This window comes from Seriola dumerili, unplaced genomic scaffold (genome assembly GCF_002260705.1).
Source record: "Seriola dumerili isolate Sdu_G_001 unplaced genomic scaffold, Sdu_1.0 BDQW01000110.1, whole genome shotgun sequence".
In the NCBI taxonomy this organism is placed as follows: domain Eukaryota; kingdom Metazoa; phylum Chordata; class Actinopteri; order Carangiformes; family Carangidae; genus Seriola; species Seriola dumerili.
This window is the reverse complement of record NW_019174365.1, coordinates 516,812-538,053: the sequence shown is the minus strand read 5'-3', so window position 1 is coordinate 538,053 and position 21,242 is coordinate 516,812. Positions and strand designations below refer to the sequence as shown.

Here is a 21,242-nt window from a genome sequence, read left to right as displayed (position 1 = left end):
AGGGTCCTGAAGTGCAGTCAGTCAGCTCGGCTCAGGTTAACAACCTGCTCCAGGTCAGGATTAAGAAGTGCTGCAAATAGAGGATTGATCTCTGCTGAAGTAATGACACACCAGGGCTAGGTTAGGACATATAGTACAATATGATCCATCAAGGAACCATGCTCGCTGGTTTAGTTTAGATTATGCAGAATGCAGTGGTGTTGTAAACAGCAATGTCAGCTGAACTACTTGTAAACAAACCTGGTATCTGAGTAGTAGTTTGTTAAGTGTACTCTCTGCATTGCACAATGGTGCTGCATAACCTGTAATCAGTAGTAGTGTCACTTACTGTACTCTATGATTTATGTCCTCCTCCTGCCCCGTACCTTCCCCTCCTACTCCTTTTCCCATTTCCTCTGCCCTTCTCCTTCAGTCACCTTCCTCATCTCTGCTGTCATCTCCCCGCCATCTCCAGGGTCCTGTAGTACAAGTTTTACATTTTGTATGTTTCATTTTTTATGCTCCCTCGACAGCCATCAGCTCTCATCAGATAAGCACAGGGAGGAATGAGCCTAATCTCACAGGTACTATTTACTTGTGAGCAGGCCACCTGAACAGACTGTGAGATATTAACATAACAAAGATACACGAAACATGAAATATTCCACTAGTTATGTACATACAAAGAGGATGGAGGTTAGCCTGCATCTCTCTGCCCCTGGTTAATACTACACCACTCAATGTAGGGACGCTTATAACTCAAGTCCACCACAGCAGCCATAGAATACAAATCAGGGGAGCAGCAATGAGCTGAATAATGACACCTATGTGTGTGTGTGCACGTGCATGTGTGTGCACGTGCATGTGTGCTTGTATGTTTCAGCGATTGGAGGTTTATTGCTGGTCACATTTTAACCCTCTCTTCCTGTTCTCTGGCAGTTTCATTGCATCTATCTATACGGATGGAAAGAGCAACTGGGAGAGAACGATATTGCAGCAAAACATAGTGGTCAATGGACAAAGGCACACCACTGTATATCTAGTGATATCACTAAAGACGCTGTAGTGTAAACCCATCTAATGGATAAAGCTGGAGATAAAAAGAATTAAAAAACAAAACAAACATTGTGTTAATCCCACTAACAAGTATTGGTGGGTAGCCACAATCCTTATATATCTTATAATTTACTCTGTGACATGTTTGGAGTATTGCAGATTATTTTGATTCAGTTCCACATGCGCTGGCCTGCTGCTGTAAATACTCACTAATCCAAAACAGTGTATTCATCCAGCACTGACAATAGTCCTTAACAAATGTATTATTTATTAGCTGTTTAAGAGAATTACTGAGCCTTTAAAAAATTGAAAGTTTATATTTGAAACTTGGAGATTTTTGTCATCCCTGCACTGCTTCTACCTGGTGAACACTGTGATCAACATTTTAATTTTTATCAATTTTAATCTCGTTTTTTACTTCATAAGCCTGCCTCCCCTTGTGCCTCCATTTTTTTTTCTTCTAGTGAACCCAGCGTGTACTCATTGAACCACACACCCATTGATACACACACACGGTGGCCGTTTTCAAGTGCAGCCGGGCGTGAAGTGGAAACCCTGTAACTTCTTATGGTCCAGTGGCGTCTATGCTCACCCGATACTGATGTTGAGGTTATGACAAAGACAGAACAGCCCTCTCTCTCTCTCTCTCTCTCTCTCTCTCTCTCTCTCTCTCTCTCTCTGCTTAGCTCCTTCCTCTTCTGTACTGCAAATGAAAGGGTGAGCTGAGGACATGACATGAGCTAATACTCACCGTGTGGTCACACTATCACATTTTCCAATAAGTGTGTTTGTGTATTAGCGTCATGGTTTAGGGCTGCTCAGTCCACTAGGAGTTACATTTTACATTTAGCTGCTTTTTGTCCACTATCAGTACAAGCCGACCCTGTGTATCCACGCTAAACATCCTCATCAGATGACCTGCTGTTTTTGCAGTCTCATACTTGCAGAGACAAGAGTCAGAGTTGATGCAGCACTCTCTAGTGGAGCAAGAAGTTATATGGGTGTGTACAATGAATGACAGTGTTGATATAGATCAACTTGTCTATGTGATCTCTCCTGAGAGAGATGAGGTCTGTCTTTGTCTCCGGTGGAAAAACTGATATATTTACCTTTTATTAAATACGTCAGTCAGTCTTTGTTTCCTTATCTTCTAACTTACTCACTTATGTTCCAGATTTCTTCCTGCAAATGAATAGGTGTGGTGGGTTACTTTGTCTTGAAGAGCTGCTAACTGCAAATGAATGAATTGTTGGTCTGAAAAAAAATAAACCTGATGACGTCATCAGGGTTGTCTCGGCTCGGGCTTGAGACTTCAATTGTTAAACAGAAGTCCTGCATTACAAATCGCAGGCGTGAGTTTTCAAAGAAGTGGACATCATGGAGGCTTTAGGCGCTTTAACAAGAAATTCAGTTGAGTTTCATTAGGAGAATTATAGTTTTTTAACGTGACCCACACATGGGACTAAAAGTAAATATATATCTGCCTCTGCTGCGCTGACTTTGACTATTCTCTTTTTTTTTTAATGTGTCTCTTGTGAGTCCCTCAAGTTTATGGGAGTGCATTATGGATGGAAAGTTTTTGTGTGCTGCGTCTGAAGAAAGAAAAATAAAGTAAACACTACCACATCCAGTTTAAATTTAGTTACACAACAGATTCCAGACAATCCACAACATGAGATGTAAATCAGTAAAAGAGATTGGCACGTCAGATCATTACAGTTATTTTTGAATGTGGCTCTAACTAATGAGCCGAAATGCTTTTTGGTCTTTGACATTTTAACAAGTGAGTGTGTTGGCTGTTTGAACTCTGATTGTTCTTCAACAGGCTGTTTGACCTGCTAACAAGTCCAGCAGTCTGACTCAGTTGATTTATGATATTATCTTTGTGGAGTTAAGACAAATTATCCCTTAAAATACCACGCTGCTTGATTTTAAATTGTTTTAAAAGGAACTGAATATTTGTTTTGTTTTTTTTGGGTTTAAGTGTGAGTTTGGGGAATCTACATGAGCGAGAAGTTAGCATATATAACTTTCCTCTATTGTACTGCACTCTGTTATTTTGCTTATGCAGTGGAATGGTGTGTTGTGTGCACCGAATCAAAGGCATCTGAAGCCCCTCTCTCCCCTCTGCCCTCTCCCCCAAGACCAGATGGTGTCTCTTTAGGCCATCTAATGAATATTGATATGAGGGGTCTTGGTTAACAACAGGGGGGTACGCATGCCGGGCCAGAGACCCCCAAAAATTGGCACTTAGTAAAGGTCTGCTTTGAGGGGACTGGGTGTGGAAGGATTTATTTTTGAAGAAAGGGAGTGCTTGCCACATCACCACGACACAAAGCGGTTTTCTCATGCACATAAGCTCCCACATGCCCCATATTGGTCAACTGTCTCGCAGAAATTAATATGGATTAGGAGATAATGAGTATGAATTAGCCGCCTGAGTGATGTCATCCAGGGGATTCTTCAAGACAGGAAGTGAAAATATGGTGTTAAAAGAACTGTAAGACGTGGTGATAGAGGGAAAACAGATGTCAGGAGTGAGGGTGTAGAAGGTAAAGAGATGGACAGGTTAAGTTAGTGGCAACATTAATCCTCTGGCATGGCTCCCATGTCTAAAGCTGTTCTCCTGAAGGCCTCAGCTTATTCCAGCCCTGCTAACCCCGAATCTGAACCACAGCCAGTACCCCGGGCCGGTCAGTCTGACCCCTAGACACTGTGGTGGAGATTTCCTCACTGAAGAAGCTTAGTATCCCCACCTCAATTTTCAAGTGCCAGGAGTCGTGTGTTGGTGCAGTGTGACTAAAAGTAATTGTGTTTCTACCCTCCAGCGTGTCCCTCCAGCTGGTCCGGGTGTATGGACCAGCTGTAGCCCCCTGCTGTTTATTCCCATTGGGAAGGGCAAGTGGATCAAAGATGTTCTGATGCAGCACAACACAGCACTGGTTTTATATTTTGGCACAGAATCAGCCTTTTTAGCTTTTTTTTTTTTTTTTTTTTTTTTTTCCATGGCCGTGTTGTGTTTCATACCCTCTGCAGTTTGTCAGGAAACATTAGTAGGCACATAGAAACTCATCCACACACACGGCACCATTAGAGATGATGAACTGAGGCTATGTCAGCTATTTATAACTCAAACTAGACCTCTGTGGCTATAAGGCTAAAGAGCAGACAGGAAGAGAAAGATGTGAAGAGGGAGAGATTGGCAAAGACAGAGGGGTGAAAGAGGGCACTAGAGAAAGTGATGCGGTGATATAGAAGAGAGGAATACACACAGTACATTGAAATGGTTGTTTAGCTTTTCACTGTGGGGACACAACCTCTCCTGTCAAATGTGGCCCCTGTAGCACTTAGATAATGAGAGTCAGACAGATGCATGATGCTGAAGGCTCTCATTAGGGAAGGGACAATGACAAGTAGAACTTTATAACACTAAAATATATCAGTGATTATGGGTGTAGTTAGTGTTGGACTCGGAGATGGGAAGGATGACAGCAAACACAAGTTCATTTAAAATAACAATTTTGACCCTTTTGTATTTTATACTTATAAACTGTGAAATTTCCTTATTGACAAAAGTATTGTCTTGCTGACCCAAACAGTACAAACACAATGAAAACCTGTAAAAAAAAAAAAAAAGAAAAAAAGTGGCTCCAACATAAGTCAGATAAATCTAAAGGGTCTTGAGATAAAAAAGAAGGGAAGGGAAAACCTACTTTAAGTCTGATTTTTATCTTTTATTTCTGTGAAATATATTCAAACTTAAAAATATAAGGAGGGAAAATCACTCTGGTTTAACTGGGGGGGTTCACATGGGCGGTGTTTGTGCATATACACTCACACGTGTCTATATTGAGAGACGTGGGGGTGGATGCCTCATGAAAGCCAAACTTTGACAGCCGTTTTGCTGGCGGGAGGGTTTCTTCATTTGACAATAGAGAGGGAATTGCAATGGAGAGAGCCAGAGTGAGCGACCAAGCAAAATAGAGGGAAAGAGAGAGAGAGAGATAGAGAGAGCAGAGGGGGGAGGGAGGAGGGTATCAGACTCGGGGATAAGGCAGCTGGGACAGGCTGCTTTGGCTGGAAGCAGATCTTACTGTGCACTTGTCCTTCCTAAGTCACTCAGACACAGAGTGAGACACAGAGAGCCTCTCACTCCTGTCCATCCACGGTCAATCCCAGCCATTCTGCTTTCAAGCTCTTTTATCATTTTTCTGTCCTTGAACTTCAGAGCGTCTGGATCTTCTTCGGGACACACACTGATTTCTTTCTCACAAGTGACAGAAAGAGGACTTGTTGGATTCTGTTTTGCTTTACCACAGTATTTTGATTTTCCATCTGCCATGGCGCTAGTGTAGGTATGGTGGTCTACTTGAGGAAGAGCCTCCACTCTCTGCTGTCTGTCTTCAAGAAGAAGGGTGAGTGCTGACTCAGGTGGAGGAATCTGCCAGGAAATTAATGCTGGTTTATATGACATTAATTCTTGCTTTGATGGAGGGGTTTCTGGATTTCGGTGGGTTTTTTAGTACCCTATAAAACTTGGGTTGCATTGTTGAAGCCATAAGGTGGTGGATGTATGTATTTTTATTTGAGTGTAAAGATGTGTGACAACATTTACAGATTTCTTGTGCCAGTCACTGTCTCCATCTCTGTGTCATACAAACATACAAACACTGGCACGCAAGAATTAGGGTTAAATGCGCTTTGGGGGTCCTCTCTAATGAGATAAAGGGCTTAACTGATTTTCTGGCGATCGTCTTAATCAACCAAAAGCCTTAAACCTTCTGCAGGGGTCTGGTGGTCTCTTAGGGAGGGTTACTTGTCCCATTAATCACAACCGTTGGTTACAGCACCTTATATGTGAGTAATGTATGTGATGAATTGCTGAGTCTAGTTGAGATCCTTAGACTTGCTCTCAGTTCCTTGAGGGGGAGTCTTCCACACAGTCCCAGGTTCACAATGACCTGAGATTTCCCACAGTCACAAACACAGGGGAGGGCATTGTGTCTGGGCTGCCTCACCTGTGAGGGGTGGGAGTGTCTGTTACCTTACACACACAAACTTGTACAGTATGTACATCCACACTCGAACAGTATTACCTAACCAGGTGAGACTGAGAGCCACAGTGTTGAAAGTGACAAAAGGAGGGAAAGTGGACACCGCACATTGACCTTTGACTAAAGAAACAACCACTTTACATGAGTGATTTTCTGTAGGCCATGCTCTCAACATTGAAACCCATTATGTCACACTTTATATACTTTGACACTTTGACATTGCAAGACATGGTTATACGTAGAATCTTGTACAGTTTTGACTGCACCAACACTGTTTTGATGAAGCTGGCAGGGACACAGCACCACTTGGCCCTGCAAGCTTTGCCTCTTTTGACTGCTGTCCAACTAGTACCAAATTTAACAGTGTATTTTCTGTTCAGTCTCCACTGTATTTAGTTGTTGTTTAACATTGAGTAAAGCCACCTTGAAGGGAGAGCCCAGTCCAGTTCCCACGCAGGACGTCCTGCAGCAGGGGGTCCAGTGGCATCTTTGCGGACAATCCAGATTATCTAATCCCCCGGGGACTGGCGGGGAAGAGAGATGCTGCAGGAGATTAGCCAGGAAATAGTTTACCGTTGAGGCCCAGGCTTGGACGTCTGCTCACCGAAATGCCCAGCTGATGAGATTTGACGAGTGTGCTGCGTCAAAGATGCAGCAATTAATGGACACACAGTCACGCCAGGTGGAGGCACAGAGGATTCACTGTAAAGCTGATCAAAGTTTTGGCAAATGGACACTTGTTGAGTATGTGTGTGTTGAGTTGGTGTAAGAGGACACGGAAGTAGCAGCGGAAAGACTAAAGTTAGAATAATAAGAGTACAGAGGCACGGCAGGAGAAAAGTGTTCACCTGGCATAGACTGTCAGTGAAACGACTTCTTCTTCTCTGTTTTCTCCACCAAATCTGTCAACCAACCGCTTTTTTCTCCTCCATCCCAACAGCTGGCCCAAAGGGTAATGAAGACCAGAAGAGGTTGACGGTCCACTACACGACCTCGCAGCACCACCAGGAGAATGTCTTCATTGAGGGCAGCAGGCCTCAGTACCTGGAGGACCTGCACACTGAGGCTCAGGAGGGACTGAAGATACTACAGCAGGAAGGTCAGACACATTCAGTGGGTTTTTACAGATATGAAAACACATCCATTCATACAATAAACACATACTGACATATATTTGTGTTGCGTAGTACCATACAGTGCTATCACACTGATTTAAGTTTGTTGGTGGCTGATTTCTCAATGAAGGTCACAAAGTGAAGGTTATAGTTTATCCACCTTTTTTATCTATGATTATGATTTTGATAACTGGTTACTGACGCTGTGTATAGATGAATAAGGATGGAGTGTGAGTGTATTCAGATTCTGTGTCTTAGCCTTGTCCGTTTGGTTTACACAGAACACAAAAATGGAGTGAACTTCCCCGACGATGAAAGCATTGCTGTAAGTCCGCCAGACCTCTGTGGATCATTTTCCCTGCGCTTCGTACACACCAAGAATGCCACTTAACTAAATATTATCGTGTGTGTGTGTGTGTGTGTGTGTCTGTGTGTGTGTGTGTGTGTGTGTGTGTGTGTGTGTGTGTGTGTGTATCCCCCACAGTCCTCAGACACCCTCTGTCCAGAGCAGGATATCAGCTCCAAGGACAGAGGTGACTATCCAGAGTTGATATCCACCACCGGGAATACTGATACCACAGTAACCTCTTCTGCGTCAACAAGACCTGTGCTCACCCGCCAAGGTAAACAACAGCTCTGTTTCTGTTTGTGTGAGTAGAGAGGAAGCACCCTGCATTTCATTCATCTAATAAAAATGTGAGCTAATCATAGCACTTGTAAAAGCACTTTGAGTTTTGTTCCCGAGTTTACTGCTTTATGACGAGTCACAGGCATGTACAGTACTTATTTAGCATGCACGTCTCATTCCCAGCTGCTTGGTGCCTCTGCAGTCACGGTGTGAAATCAAAGGAAGAGGGACTTGACATGAACACACAGACACTCACACACACTCATACACTCAGCTGTAGCTTTTCCCGGTTACTCAAAAGTTCTAAGCATCTAAAGGCAGCACTGCGGCTGCCTCTGCATTTCACCGCTGGGAGGCAAAGCGTGCCGTTCTGTGTGTGCACATGCAGGAAGTGTGATTGGTATTCTTATCATATTTCAAAAATCCTTAAGAAAATCCAGTCCTCCACAGGCTGAGTTTCAATGCATTATGTCTTCTCCTGTGCCATATACAGTGTTTTGTTTGCAAAAATAACCCAGGTACTGTAATGAGACCATTTTTGCTTTCTCAGGTTCCACTTTCAAGCCCCTGAATCCAGTGAAAAGGTTAGATAAGAGCAAGAAGAGGACCAGGAGGACCACCATCATGGGTATTCCCAACCAGGTCCAGAAAGAGCTTGGTATGTTTTTATATGTCATCCTTGCATAACCAGCAGACATGATGTGTCCTTTGTAGTAAACATGTTATTGACAGTGATCCACCGTCTTTCCAGCACTGCACAGAAGCTCCACCTTCCAGCCGCTTGTTTCTACACAGCTCCCTAATCACAATGGACAGGTCACTGACAGCCAATCAGGGGTTGTTATCATTCCCACAGTTGATGGAGGGACTCCGACAGCAAATAAGGAGGGAGCAAGAGTGCACCTTTCAGAGCTAGAGGTACAGTTAAAGGTTAAACAAAAAGAATCAATTCATTTAGAATAGTTTTAACATAAATTCTAGGGGTTGTGTTTTGTCAGTCACTTATGAACGGTCCTCTCTCCACTCCTAAGCAGGCATCAAGAGATGAGCAGCTGCTTAGGAAGCACCTCCAGGCAATGTACCAGGATGAGCAGCCCCTCAACCACCAGGGCTTTGGCTCCCATCTCTGCCCCACCCCCAGCCTGAGACCCAAGTCTGTTGCAGTACCTGGCATGACCACCTCCTCCTCCTCCTTCTGTCCTTCAGTGATGTTTAGCTTCCTCCAGGAACCCCAGGTAAGAACAAAATCAAGCTGTTAGCTAATGATATGGCCTTAAATTCAAGAGTTACTCTTCTTAACTTATGGTGTCTTGACCATTCTTGATATTTAGCTGTAAAACTCCTATTGTTTTTTCTAGGGCCCAGTGATGTCCATATCTCCTCAGGCCACTTACTTGTCTACGATCATCCCTAATGCGGTGTTGCCAGCCTCGATTGAAGTCATAGAGATTGACCGCAGCAGCCGGACTCGAGGTAGCAGTGTCAACCATGGCAGCGGTGTCCGCACTGTAAGCAAAAGCAGCCTGGCATCCGGGGACTTATCAGTCAGCCCTTTGTTGTCCAGAAGGTCCGAAGGTGACGGTTCCCAGACTGAACATTCCTGCAATGACTCCACACCGATGCCCGCATCGACTTCGGGGTCAAACTGGAGCGAGTCACAGTCTTCGAAGACCATGATTTCAAACTCCTCCCCTGTATCCTCTAAGGGGAGCAGACACAGTGGTAATTCCCAGAGAGTGGGTCTCAATGGACAGGAAAGCCAGCAAGAGCACGCTGGTGGAGATCAAGACCTTGTCAGTCTACGTATCTCAGTTTGCGGGATTAGCAGCCCTAACAGTAAAAGTGAACATCTTGTTACAGGTCAAGGATCTGAGTCTGGTGAGTCAGGGTCAGTGACTGCTGGGGAGGATGCAAAGAACAAGCGCAACTTCATTCGAAGTCTCTCAATCATGAAGACCAAACAACCTCCAGCACCTCCACGGAGAACAAACTCTCTCCATAGTAACAAGTTCAGGAGTAACGCCAGGGTTCTGGTGGAAAGCAAAGATCTTAATGACTCTGTGTCTGGAGAGGTGGAAACTGGTACAGAAAATACAGCTGCAGCTAAGGATGAGATTAAGTTGGTCACTGAAGATACTAATAAGGTCCCTACCCCTGTATCAAACTCTACTAGATCCAGCTCTCCAGATGTTTCCTCAGGTCCTCTGAGCCCCACAAAGACTTCTTCCAAAGAGGCTGGAGGGCCACCAGAGGCCCAGTCAGAATCCAGCAGCTCCTCCCCACAGAAAACTCCCTCAGAAGGGGGGAAATTTGAACGGACCATGTCCCCCTCCAGTGGCTACTCCAGCCAGAGTGGAACTCCAACACTTTCCCCTAAAGGTATCTCCCCAACCTCCCCAGAAAAACAGAAGAAGAAACCGGTCAAACCAGAGAGATCAGTGTCTCGGGCCTCATCCTCAGCAGCTTCTCCTTCCTCCTCTCTTACCTCTCTATCATCAGGTACATCTGAGCCTGTCAATCCAGATGTTCCCACATGTAGCCCCAGCCTGCCTCCACAGGAAACTCCACCCACTGTTACTCCAACTGAATTCACACCAAATAACAATTCATCAACTTTGAGAGTAGAAATCAGAGAGCTGTTGAACATCCCACCCCCTCCCAAGGTCAAAGCACCATGTCCTCCTCCTCCAGAGACATGGGTCCACAACAGACGCACCTTTGAGCTCCTGTGTGGGCCCTGCCCCAATGTCAGCAAAGAAACTCACAAACCCACACAGATACAGGACGGCACAGTTAAACAGGCAGGAACCCAGACTAAAGCCAGAAAGGAAGTGCAAGTTTTAGATGAAAAACAGATCGACAAACCCGTCTTAGAATTGTCAGAAAGCAAAGCAAAGCTTGAGACATTGTTAGCAACAGATCCTGAAGATGTCCACAAGGAGGGAGAGAACAAGGAACATGCAGGTACCGAAACAAAGGGAGTGGAAGCAAGTGCAGATGTTCAGAGACAAGAGCAGAGTAGTAGCCCTGTACTGAAGGGCCCCAAGAATCAAGAGACAACTCCAAAGAAAGAACCCCCTCCTGTGATGAAGAAACCCACGAACGTACTGCACAGAGAGGAACTGAAATTAACAGAGCAGTCAGTAGAGATTCAGCAAAAGGACATGAGTGGCAGTGCTACGCCAGAAGTTCGTATAGTTGTTGAGAACCATACGACCTCTTCACAGGATGGGGTTACGGCTTTAGTTGATAAGAGCGAGAATGAGACGGACAGAGGTGAGGTCCCATCCATGCACACACTTTCTGTAGAAGTCCCCAAAATTAATAAGATCTCCCCGCCTCCTACCCCTCCCCCGCCATACCACCCTACACCTCCTCCCTCAAGAAAGACACCTCCCTCTTCAGTGTCTATGCCACCGGATGAATTACAGAGGGTACAGGAGGAGACTCACTTTGTCGAGTCTTGCTGGCCACCTCCTCCACCTCCTTTGGAAGGGGACTCAGTCTTTGATGGAGGGGATGAGGTCGACTTTCCTCCTCCTCCGCCACCATTTGTAACAGATGCGGTGCCAGATGTGATGGACAGTTGTGTCAAACAGCTGGATGACCTTAATGAGCATACTGTGGCTGTACAGGAAGTTGGAGGGACAATTAAGGACCCAAGTGAAGCTGTGACATCTATACAGGAACAAAATCCAGATTTGCCCAGTGCTGTTCCACAATTGGTAGTAAATGACAACAAACCAGAGGAGGCTGTGCAAGTTTCCAAAGCTAACACTGCTGATGAGATTTCTTGCAGACCAGTGGAGAATGTTTCATCTCTTTCAGACGGTGTCCCACTTCCACCAGTTGAGGCACCGCCTTTACCCCCTATAACAAGAGCAGAGAACCCAGTATTAATATCTGCTTTAGTTCCTTCAAGCAGTTTCCTAAAGCGAGACTCTGTGAAAATTGAAGATCAGTGTGGGCCTCCCGTTAGTCCCAAAACTCCAATTAAAGTCCCAGCAGCGCCCCCTCTACCGGCAGATAATTTAACCCATGGGGTTAATTTCAGAAGGCAGCCCAGTGTATCAAACCGGGACACCAGGAGCAAGGAACTCCTTTCCCGTCACAAAAGTGCACCCATTCCTAAAGAGGATGCAAACATACCTCTTGTCACCCCCTCCCTGCTTCAGATGGTTCGCCTCAGATCAGTCAACATGACTGAAGATCAGGTGAAATCTTCCTCCGAAGACAGGCCAACAAACGAGGGAGCTCCACTTCAGGAGAATTGCTCAGTTTCAATCCCAGGACCTCAAAACATCCCACAAAAGCCCATCCGCAAGTCTCTGTCTCTAAAATCTCCACCTCAGACAGTAAAAGCATCCTCTGTGACACTGAACACCCCTTCAATGCGCTTACAGGAAGCCATACGTATGAAAACCGCAGCCATGTCTTCAAGAGATGGTCTTCCCTCCAGACTGGGTGTGAGATCATCCACTTACAGCTGTGTCAGTGAACCTGGAGCTCTGTCTCTGAAATCACCTGAAGGATGCGATGTGCACAAGTCCCCAGCCTCTACCGCTAGCTTTATCTTCTCCAGGAGCACAAAGAAGGTCGTCATAGAGACTGCAGCTGCCTCCTCGCCTGAAGCTCAGGCAAGTTTGAAGCAAAGCTTAGCAGCCGAGCTCATGCACGTGTCTGACCAGTCAAGGGCCGTCGCTTTCTCCAATGGTGGAGTGAAGTGTGACAAAGTTCCTCCGCCAGTGGCTAAGAAGCCAGCGCATGGCAGCATCAGTCCTTCACAGCATTACGCTGCTTGTTCAGGAAAGATGGAGTACTGTGTTGAGGGAAATGGAGCAATAGGAGGAGTACAACATGCAAGTGGAATAACACCTCCTGAGACAACAAGTAAGTGCAGCAACATAACTTATAACCATGATGTTCTGGCTTTATCATTGAAGGATTAGCACTGCCTTCATCAATATGTTTCAGGGTGCTGCTGCTGCTGCTGCTGCTGCTGCTGAGTATGTAAACTCAAGGCTGGTTAGCTTTAATCAATAACTCCTGCAACTCTCTTGTCATGAAAAACAGAATGCAAATTCCAGCGTTACCATGAAACAGCAAGAGCATATTTTGTGCTCTCCATGCCAGCATGCATACATGGAAACACCCCCCCGTTCCACACAAACAATATAAATTCTGCTAGCTTGCCTACAGCTTTTTTCCAGCGAATTGTGCAAGCATGTGCCTCAGTCAGCCTTAACCTGAAGCTCATGATCACGTCTCAGTAACTGAATTAGATTAGAGCAGAATACTCATTACATTTCTTCCTGTAACTGTATAACGGTAATGCCATAATGTCTAACATCCTCTTTTCTTCCTCCTCCAGCTACGAGAGTGACAGCAGACACAATTGAAACGCTGTTTTGAAAGAGTTTTGCAGTGATGATGAAATGAGAACCATACTCATGCCAGAAGCAAAGTAAAAGGACAACTCACAGCAGATACTGACATTACTGAGAGACAATAAGCTCAACTATCTGAGTGTTGTTGTGTGTTAAGTCTTCTCCAAAAGCCTTAGCCTGTTAATGGCCTTCCTACATATTTATGCAAAAAATGTGGCGCTCCCAATTTCTTATGATAGCTTTATTCTGGAGTATTTTTCTAAGCGATAGTTTATCTCTTATTAAGGCCCCTCAGGATGAAATGGTGTACATTGGCTCAAGTGTAAATATTTGGCTTGTGTGAGATCGCCTCCTAGAGGTTGAATTAGGTAGTGGTCACTGCAGCTCAGAGTGTGAAACAAAGCATTTCTGTACAGAAGTTTGTGTTTTTTTTTCCCTGTTGTAATATAATACATAATTTTGATGGGGATTTAAGCAGTTGTTGGAAAAGGCTGACAATAGCATCCACTACAGGACGAATCTGCATTTTTATCACCGTCTTTGCTTTAAGATCTGAGTAAAAGCACGACACTGATTTTTTACTCCTGGCTCATCACTGTGTGGATAGACAGATCTGAAATAGTATTTGAAAAAAAAGGGATGCTGCATACTTACAAGAATGAGAGAGATTTTTTTTTTTGTCAGTTAAGACAGAAGCATGTTTGTAAAGTTACAGATGATAAACCATGAAGACTTAACACAAAAGCATCTGATTACAGCAACAGCTAAAATGTCAATTAGATGCCTATACATAATCCATTTCTTGGATATAGTAAGGGTCAATCCAACACATTGTATGAAACCTTTTTAGGAAACAGTAACAAAAGTATCCTATTTATTTATGTGTGATTGTTTCCACTCGTAGCACTGTCAGTCACCTTTTCCTACCAAATATGAAATATTTAAGAATCTATTTCATCTGAAAACCACTTTTCGGGCTATGGATGTGAAGATTGGCCCTGGATGATTGATACACTGGAGTAGACTTAGTGTGAGGTCAGTGTTTTTATTAAATGTTCTCTATCTAAATCTTTGATGGAAAAAAATCAAGCTCATCTCTATTTGCACAAAATGCTTTCCCCCAGCAAAATCATCAGTGAGTGAATTATACCGACTCTTTGTAATGGGTCGAAAATCTACGTTTTGATGATTATAAAGAATTATGTACAGTTATTACTTCTATAAATAAAATTTAAGTGTATTAAATATGCTGTTTCCTGCATTCTGTCTTACCGTAACCATAGTAACCATGTGTTTTTTCAGGTTTTTACTCATTTCTCTCATCCAACACAAACATTTCATTCCTGCAGACCACAAAATTCAGCATTTATTTCATATTTGATATGATGTATTATTTGATTATGACAGTTAATGTTCAGTCATTGATTTCTGTACAACACTACCCCCAAATGTAACCGTCCTGTAGCACAAGGCAAATATATCTTTCCACACATCTGATGACTGAAACCCCCATAAAACCATTCTTATTAATTAGGTTTGGCAGGTTGGCATGACATTTACCATGAAGGCAAACAACACAAGTGCAATTTTACCCAGGAAAAGTACTGATACATTAAGTCCCTTTTTAAACACCTGAGAATCCTTATCAGCTACAACCAAGAATGAGCGACTGGTACGTCAACATTCAAGCAATCAGTCCTTCTTTATCTGATCAGGCCCGGCTATCTACGATTTGCAGAACATTTGTTGTATGTGTACATTTAAGTCCATTAGTAAAACCATCAATGCCCAGTAAACAAAAAAGATAAACGAAAGAATCAAAGGTTGATTAGTTTCATAATTTTTCTTGTAAGTGGCTTATGTTTAGAGGAATTACATATATCTTTCCTAATGAAGTCAAAGCAAGGTAACAGAATTTGTCAAAGCCAGTCTGAAAGCATCTGAGACTTTTGGCATCGATGTCCTTTTCCGAGAAAACATCCAGTTGAAGATTGACCATTGTCGCCATGGCAATTTGGTGATGAGCGTATTGTTGTTTTGAGGTGGTGGGCAGCAGCAGCTTCAGTGGTGAATGTAGCTTGAGTGTATTTAACTGATGTTGCCTCCTTTCAGTGTTTTACATGTGATCTGTCCCAGTTTGGTCATCAGCTGCTTGTCTTTCCACTGAGCTACACACTCGTCTGAGACCTTCAGGTCGACCTGAGAGAAGACAGAAAAAGAATAAAATCATTGCTAATACACAGAACGTCCCCCTAAAGACCAATCATTAAATTCCAATATGCCATTATTCTATTTTGGAAACATATTAATAAATATTAACATATGAATCCATGTTTTGAAAAGTTTGTACTAAGAACTGAACTGATGGAATTTACTGTGTTATTCTTTCAGTAAAGACAATGACTTGTCATAACAGGAAAAGCATAAGTGTTACTTATAACATTAACGATGGCTCCATTCTATTAAGTGAAAGTAAAATCTGACTGAAACGCACCTGTAGTTTCTCCCACACCTTCTTCTTTGGGTTGAGTCTGTCGTCTGCTTTGCCTGTCTCATATCCCTCCACAAAGACCTGTTCCCCTGGTGACGAACCCTCTGGAGGGTCTAGAGGCTCCACCCTCCTTGGCTCCCCTTCACTAAAAATCAGCCAATCAGAGAGAGTGAAGAAATTAAAAGATAAGGCTGAGGGACAAGCTGCATTTGTCTTTGTGGAAAAAAGAAAATGAATGGCACTCACACAGAGGCACACAGCAGCATGGCTTGCGACTCGATCCCTCGCATCTTCTGGGGTTTGAGATTGCACAGCAACAACACCATTCTGTCCTGCAGGTCCTCCTGTGAAACATAGGCCACCAGCCCACTGACTACCGTCCTGGGCTCCGTCTCGCCCACGTCGATCTTCTCCAGGTACAGTGAATCAGCGTCTGGATGCTGAAAGTTGAACAGAGAAGAAACACAGTGAACACAGAGGAAGAGGGCTTTTAATATCGATGCATCGTCTCCACATACATCTCAAGACAAGCTCAGTTTATGTATCAATCAGATGATCAGGCATCAAGTGACATCTTAATCTTGTACCTTCTCCACACTGATGACCTTGCCCACTCTGATGTCCAATCTGGAGGGGGCCAGCTCATCATCATCTCCTCCTCCTCCTCCTCCACCGGCCTTGGCACCCTTTCCTCCCGCTTCTAATTTCACACACACACATAAATGACGATAAGTTTTCCCATGCAACAACCTGACAAACGAATTAATGCGAAGATAGTCATTCTGTTATATTTGGGCTGAAAGGATTGAAGTCATATGAGAAGAAGAGGACCCAATGAGGACGGTGGGTTAAGCACGCACTTGTCTTTGAAGGGTTAGGGTAGGCAGTGTTGGTAAGCTTGCGGAGCTCAGGCGACTCAAACTTCTTTCTGATTGGATCCAGCAGTTGGTTTAGTGCGACTTCCACTGAGGCCTTCAGGTCTCCTGGATGGACCGACTAACAAGTGCAGAGATCACCAATGATTAGAGCAGAGCATAAGGAGAAAATTAAACATTTTTGCAGAGATATCATTTAAGAAGAGCTTTTACTCTTCAAATAACCCAGTTAGACTGTACATTACCTCCTCAGCAAAGTCCTTCTCCACCTCTTCAAATCCCGTGTAGACTTTATCTCCACCCCACTTGGGGTCTCTTTTGATGCAGAACTCTGAAACAGACATGGATCCCAAATATTCACTCATTTTATATTCTTCTTACAAGTGGAAGAGAAGCCAGAGGCAAAGAGACTGTAGGAGATTAAAGGAGGAGTTTTCTACCTCCACGCAGAGGGAAGAGGACGTATTTGACAAAGGAGAGGACTCCGTTGTTCTGGATGTTTCCTGGCTCGCAGAAAGCCTTTTTCAGCTTCTTCTTCACATCCTCTTTAGAGTCCAGTAGGTCAATCTTTGATTCCTGCAGCCACAAAGAGATAAAATATATATCATATAAACCACACAAATCTTAAATCTTTATCACTTTTTTCCTCTGACAAATAATATGGCTGCAGGCTTACTTCTTCTGAAGAGCTCATCTTGGTTCCTGTCAGTCCTGGTACCATTGGGTTCATCAGATGGGCACGTTTAGCATAGCCAAGAGAGGGCAAGTACTGGAGAAAAAAAGAAAAGCTGCAGTTTAGATGAGCGATCAGTTCAAATTCAAAGAGGACCTCTGCTTTAGTTTTGATAAATCTTATTCAGAAAACTGTTCCAGAAGATCTTGCCCTTATGACGTCAAGACTTGCAGAGAATCTCAACATGTCAGATTTTTCTGTCTTGAGCAAAGTAAACAAACCTAAAAAAATAAACAAATTTCCATTTAAACAAGTTCAACTTGTTCAACAAGAAGACAAGTGGTGCCAGCTACACCTACACTAACCAAGTTCCATGAGAGATGAGGTATGTGATGAAAATAAAAGAGAAGAAGTATGAAGAGTCAGTAATGAATGGAAGACAGAGGGTGGAGAGTTCAGATAAATGTTGGAGGGTGATGGTACCTTCTCTGCCAGGGTGAAAATCTTCCTCTGGTCAACTCCTCCAAACTGGGCATCCACCTTCAGGTACTCCTCATCCAGAGCCTGAGGACGAAGATATGTCACATTTACTGCTGCTGCAGACTCTCATTGAGTATATAACACTGCTTATACTCCACCTAATAACAGGGGTATTACCTGCAGTCCAGGGTAGAGCAGACCACTCAGTAGAGGATGCTCCACCTGTTTAACAACCTCAGCTCCGGCCTTCTTAGCATCATGCTCTGTCACCATGGAGGACAGGCGGTACACGTCCAGAGTGTACTCTCTGACAAACATGAAAACAAAGAGCTATAACATTAGTTTAAGTCAAGTCTGTTTCAGGGAATATAAAGTTATACAAATACATGTCAAGACAGTCAGAGAGCAGCGTCGGCCCAACTGACCTGCTGAGCTGGTAGTCCGTTCCTTTGACAAACTTGAGTTTTTCCAGTGGCACACCAATGCTCTCCAACATGGCCTTGATGACCTGTTCATAGTACTTCACCCTGAGCTCCAGCAGCTCCCAGGGGGCTTTCATGTTGTCAAGGTAGGCATGCAGGTCTGCAAACAGAATAGTGACCTGCGGAAAAGAAAAAAAGACACAAAAAGTAAAACCTGTAAGCTCCTGCAAAACAGATTAAACCGACGCCTCATTGACAGACAAGACGCTCACTGAGATGTACCCACCTCACATCCAGCCTTCAGGAAGTCTGCTATCTTGGACATGGGGACAAAGTAAGCGACATGGGGTTTTCCTGTGGTCGCTGTACCCCAGTAAACTTTCAGCTCTCTCTCCTGAAGAACCTGCTTCAGCTTCTCCTCTCCCAGGACCTCCTGCAACACACACACACAACCAGAGATTCATGAGACCAATAGCTACTGATGGACTTCAGTCGCTGTGAGAGAGAGTGTGTGTGTGTGTGTGTGTGTGTCTGTTTGTGTCTCCCACCTGGAGGTTCCTAGTGATGAGGTCGAACTTCTCATCAGGACTCAGCTGATCTGCCATGGCTCAAGGACTCCTAACTGAGAGGACAGCAGTTCTAGTGTTACTGTGAGTGAACAGCAGCAGCAGCAGCAGCATATGTGAGTCGAGACAAATCAATTTCGGTTTTAATATTGCCCCTGGCGACAGACAAATAAATAACATGGTTACATTTCTCAGAGCTGGCTTGGCTGTTTCCCACGTTACACAAAATCCTTTTCACTAAATCTGCGCTATGGTGGGCGGTAGCAAACTGCATATGATCCGTCCTAAATTTGGATGTTTTAAGAAAAAGACACAGCAGTTTAATGAGTTGTCTGTGTGCCGAATTTACCAGACGACTATAACAGTTAATAAAATGTATTAGACAGGTTGTATCCAAGTAAGTTAACCACTGAGAAAGGTGACGTTAACGTTACACTGACCTGGAGCTTAGAGTAACGTCACGCTGATACTGAATCAACCAGCCGGCTAAGGCTATGTAGCGAGCCAGCTAGCAAAAAAAAACATGTGCAGCTAACGTTATCTAGCTCCACTTTCCGACTTCCGACCTGTTTAATAGCTAGATTTTCATCTCATATAACGGCGATATCAGTCTACCATAAAGCAACACTGTACAACCTGCTGACTTACCTCAAAACCTGACTTCTTACAGCGAGACGTGGGTGAGAGATGCCGGCTGGGTGGACCAGTCAGTGTGGTTGCATCAGCGACAGACTCTGCTCTGCTATCGACTGACTCACTGTAGACTCCAGGGGAAAGCAATCGAGTGTAGATTACAGAGCACACGATTGCGAGGTTCTGCTTCCATTGGAATTACAATATTTACTGAAATAATGTTTTCTACAGCTGGCAGGCATAGATGACAATGTCAGGTAATTGCAGTGAGTGTGATCGGTGCGTCAGGTGCATAGGACAAGATAAACTGACAAAATATTAGAAGAAAAATAATGTTAGGCCCATACAACTTGCCCTCTGTACATTGTGTATGCACCCAGCTGTTGTCCTGGGTTTGAATATGCTAAATGATTATTTTCATTGATCACAGTATATGCTCCATGTAAGCTCAATGTAAAATAAAATAATTAAAACTACTCTTTCTCTCTCATTACCTTCAATAGAAAGCTCTGCGAGCAATTAACATAAATAGTGCTCCTTGTTACAACCCAGTATGTGTTATTACACTCTTAAAGCACTACATGTGTAATGGCTGGCCATCCTGTTTGCCTCGCAACAAATATAAGTCGTCATTAGTGAAGTGAAAGGTAATGATGACTGTAATAACAGCAGAATGTGTGAAATAATTACAGAAGGGCTGACAGCACTCTGGGGGCCCAGATTACCTATATGTACCCGTACAAATAGAGCAACGCTAATTAAGTGAGTTCAAATACATCGTTTTATTCTGTCACTGAGGTTACCTGGAAGCCTAAATCACCATTAGACTGATTACAGGACAAATATCACATAAAAGACAGAAACAGAACCACAGGTATGATTTTGCATGTGAGTTGTTGCCAGTGTCCACCAGGGCCGGGGCATGGGCCAGTTTTTGTCGAGACATTCAGAGTCAAAGGTCGGGCTCCAGGCGGGGGAGCACCGGGAGGATGAGGTTCCCAAACGACGAGTCCTGCGTGATGAAGAACCCGGACGAGTGGACGTGAGCGTGCTGCAGGGCGGCCTTCTGCTGGGCGGCGATGTGCTGCTGCTCCGCGCTGTCCCTCACTTCCTTCAGGCTCGGTCTGGACGACAGGGGGATGTTGGCTCCAGGGCTGTTCATGGACTGGCTCTGCAGCAGCCGCCTCTTCTCCTTGTCTAGCTCCGCCAGGATGGCCACCCGGGTTTTGTTCTGAAAGCCTTGTCCTGGGGGGTTGGCAGCCATGTCAGCTCAGCAGCGAGCGGAGCAAATAAAAGTCAATCCATGAAGGAGATAAATGTCGCTGTTAGCGTTACTAGTTTAAGTTAGGTCCTTGTCAAGATAATGTCGCTGTAATTGGCAGACACGGCGCACGAGGAACCAAAATTAAGTATTAAAATTTAAGTGCTAAAATTGCCGCTGTATGCTAACAGTGTAAAACACTTCCGGCTTCAACGATCTGCCTTCAAAATAAAAGCACACGAGTTCCTAAGGAAGACTGCACTACATTTTGCGTGTATTAATGATGTTTAAAAAGTACCATAACCTGCTTAATCTGTTCTGTGAATATGAGACAACAAAGATCTTAAACATTACAACGAAACTGGAAATCAATTCACAAGTCAATACAAAATCTATGGCAGATTATTGACCCTCAACTAATCTCAAAGAATGGATCTGATATGACACATCCTCCTTTAAAAAGTCTCATGTCAAGTTTCATGATTTGAAACATTTTTTGTTTTCTTTTTTTCCCTCAAACCACTGCTTTAACTGTTTGTAACTACCTATACTCTTTTTTTCATTGATGCTGCTTTTTAAATAGCTTTTTAAAAACTCAGCACTAGATGGCAGTAGTGTACAA

General features: G+C 43.9%; 3 protein-coding genes across 5 annotated transcripts in view; 1 reads left to right on the top strand and 2 right to left on the bottom strand.

Moving 5' to 3' along the window:
• LOC111223085 (uncharacterized protein KIAA1522 homolog) overlaps nucleotides 1–14,145 on the top strand; it is a 32,635-nt gene extending 18,490 nt beyond the window's left edge. For 2 of the 3 annotated variants that reach the window (XM_022747109.1, XM_022747111.1), the window contains exons 2-9: nucleotides 7,030–7,188; nucleotides 7,486–7,529; nucleotides 7,689–7,827; nucleotides 8,383–8,490; nucleotides 8,584–8,750; nucleotides 8,864–9,067; nucleotides 9,191–12,722; nucleotides 13,204–14,145. In XM_022747109.1, the coding sequence (XP_022602830.1) occupies nucleotides 7,030–7,188; nucleotides 7,486–7,529; nucleotides 7,689–7,827; nucleotides 8,383–8,490; nucleotides 8,584–8,750; nucleotides 8,864–9,067; nucleotides 9,191–12,722; nucleotides 13,204–13,244 (4,394 nt within the window). In that variant the 3' untranslated portion in view covers nucleotides 13,245–14,145. The remainder of the gene's footprint in view (nucleotides 1–7,029; nucleotides 7,189–7,485; nucleotides 7,530–7,688; nucleotides 7,828–8,382; nucleotides 8,491–8,583; nucleotides 8,751–8,863; nucleotides 9,068–9,190; nucleotides 12,723–13,203) is intronic. The other variant, XM_022747110.1, reaches the window with a different exon arrangement.
• Nucleotides 14,146–14,563: 418 nt separating this feature from the next.
• Nucleotides 14,564–19,464, bottom strand: yars (tyrosyl-tRNA synthetase). The gene is made up of 14 exons (XM_022747112.1): nucleotides 19,375–19,464; nucleotides 18,709–18,782; nucleotides 18,447–18,593; nucleotides 18,164–18,339; nucleotides 17,916–18,045; nucleotides 17,742–17,822; nucleotides 17,262–17,354; nucleotides 17,026–17,161; nucleotides 16,831–16,916; nucleotides 16,571–16,706; nucleotides 16,298–16,410; nucleotides 15,957–16,150; nucleotides 15,714–15,855; nucleotides 14,564–15,418 (listed from the first exon to the last, which is right to left on the bottom strand). Exons 2-14 carry the CDS (start codon nucleotides 18,763–18,765, stop codon nucleotides 15,308–15,310), a joined length of 1,602 nt encoding a protein of 533 aa, XP_022602833.1. The 5' UTR covers nucleotides 18,766–18,782; nucleotides 19,375–19,464; the 3' UTR covers nucleotides 14,564–15,307.
• Nucleotides 19,465–20,131: 667 nt separating this feature from the next.
• Nucleotides 20,132–20,829, bottom strand: LOC111223439 (SOSS complex subunit C-like). Its single transcript, XM_022747589.1, has one exon. The coding sequence runs from the start codon at nucleotides 20,621–20,623 to the stop codon at nucleotides 20,312–20,314; it is 312 nt and encodes a 103-aa protein (XP_022603310.1). The 5' UTR covers nucleotides 20,624–20,829; the 3' UTR covers nucleotides 20,132–20,311.
• Nucleotides 20,830–21,242: the final 413 nt, after the last annotated feature.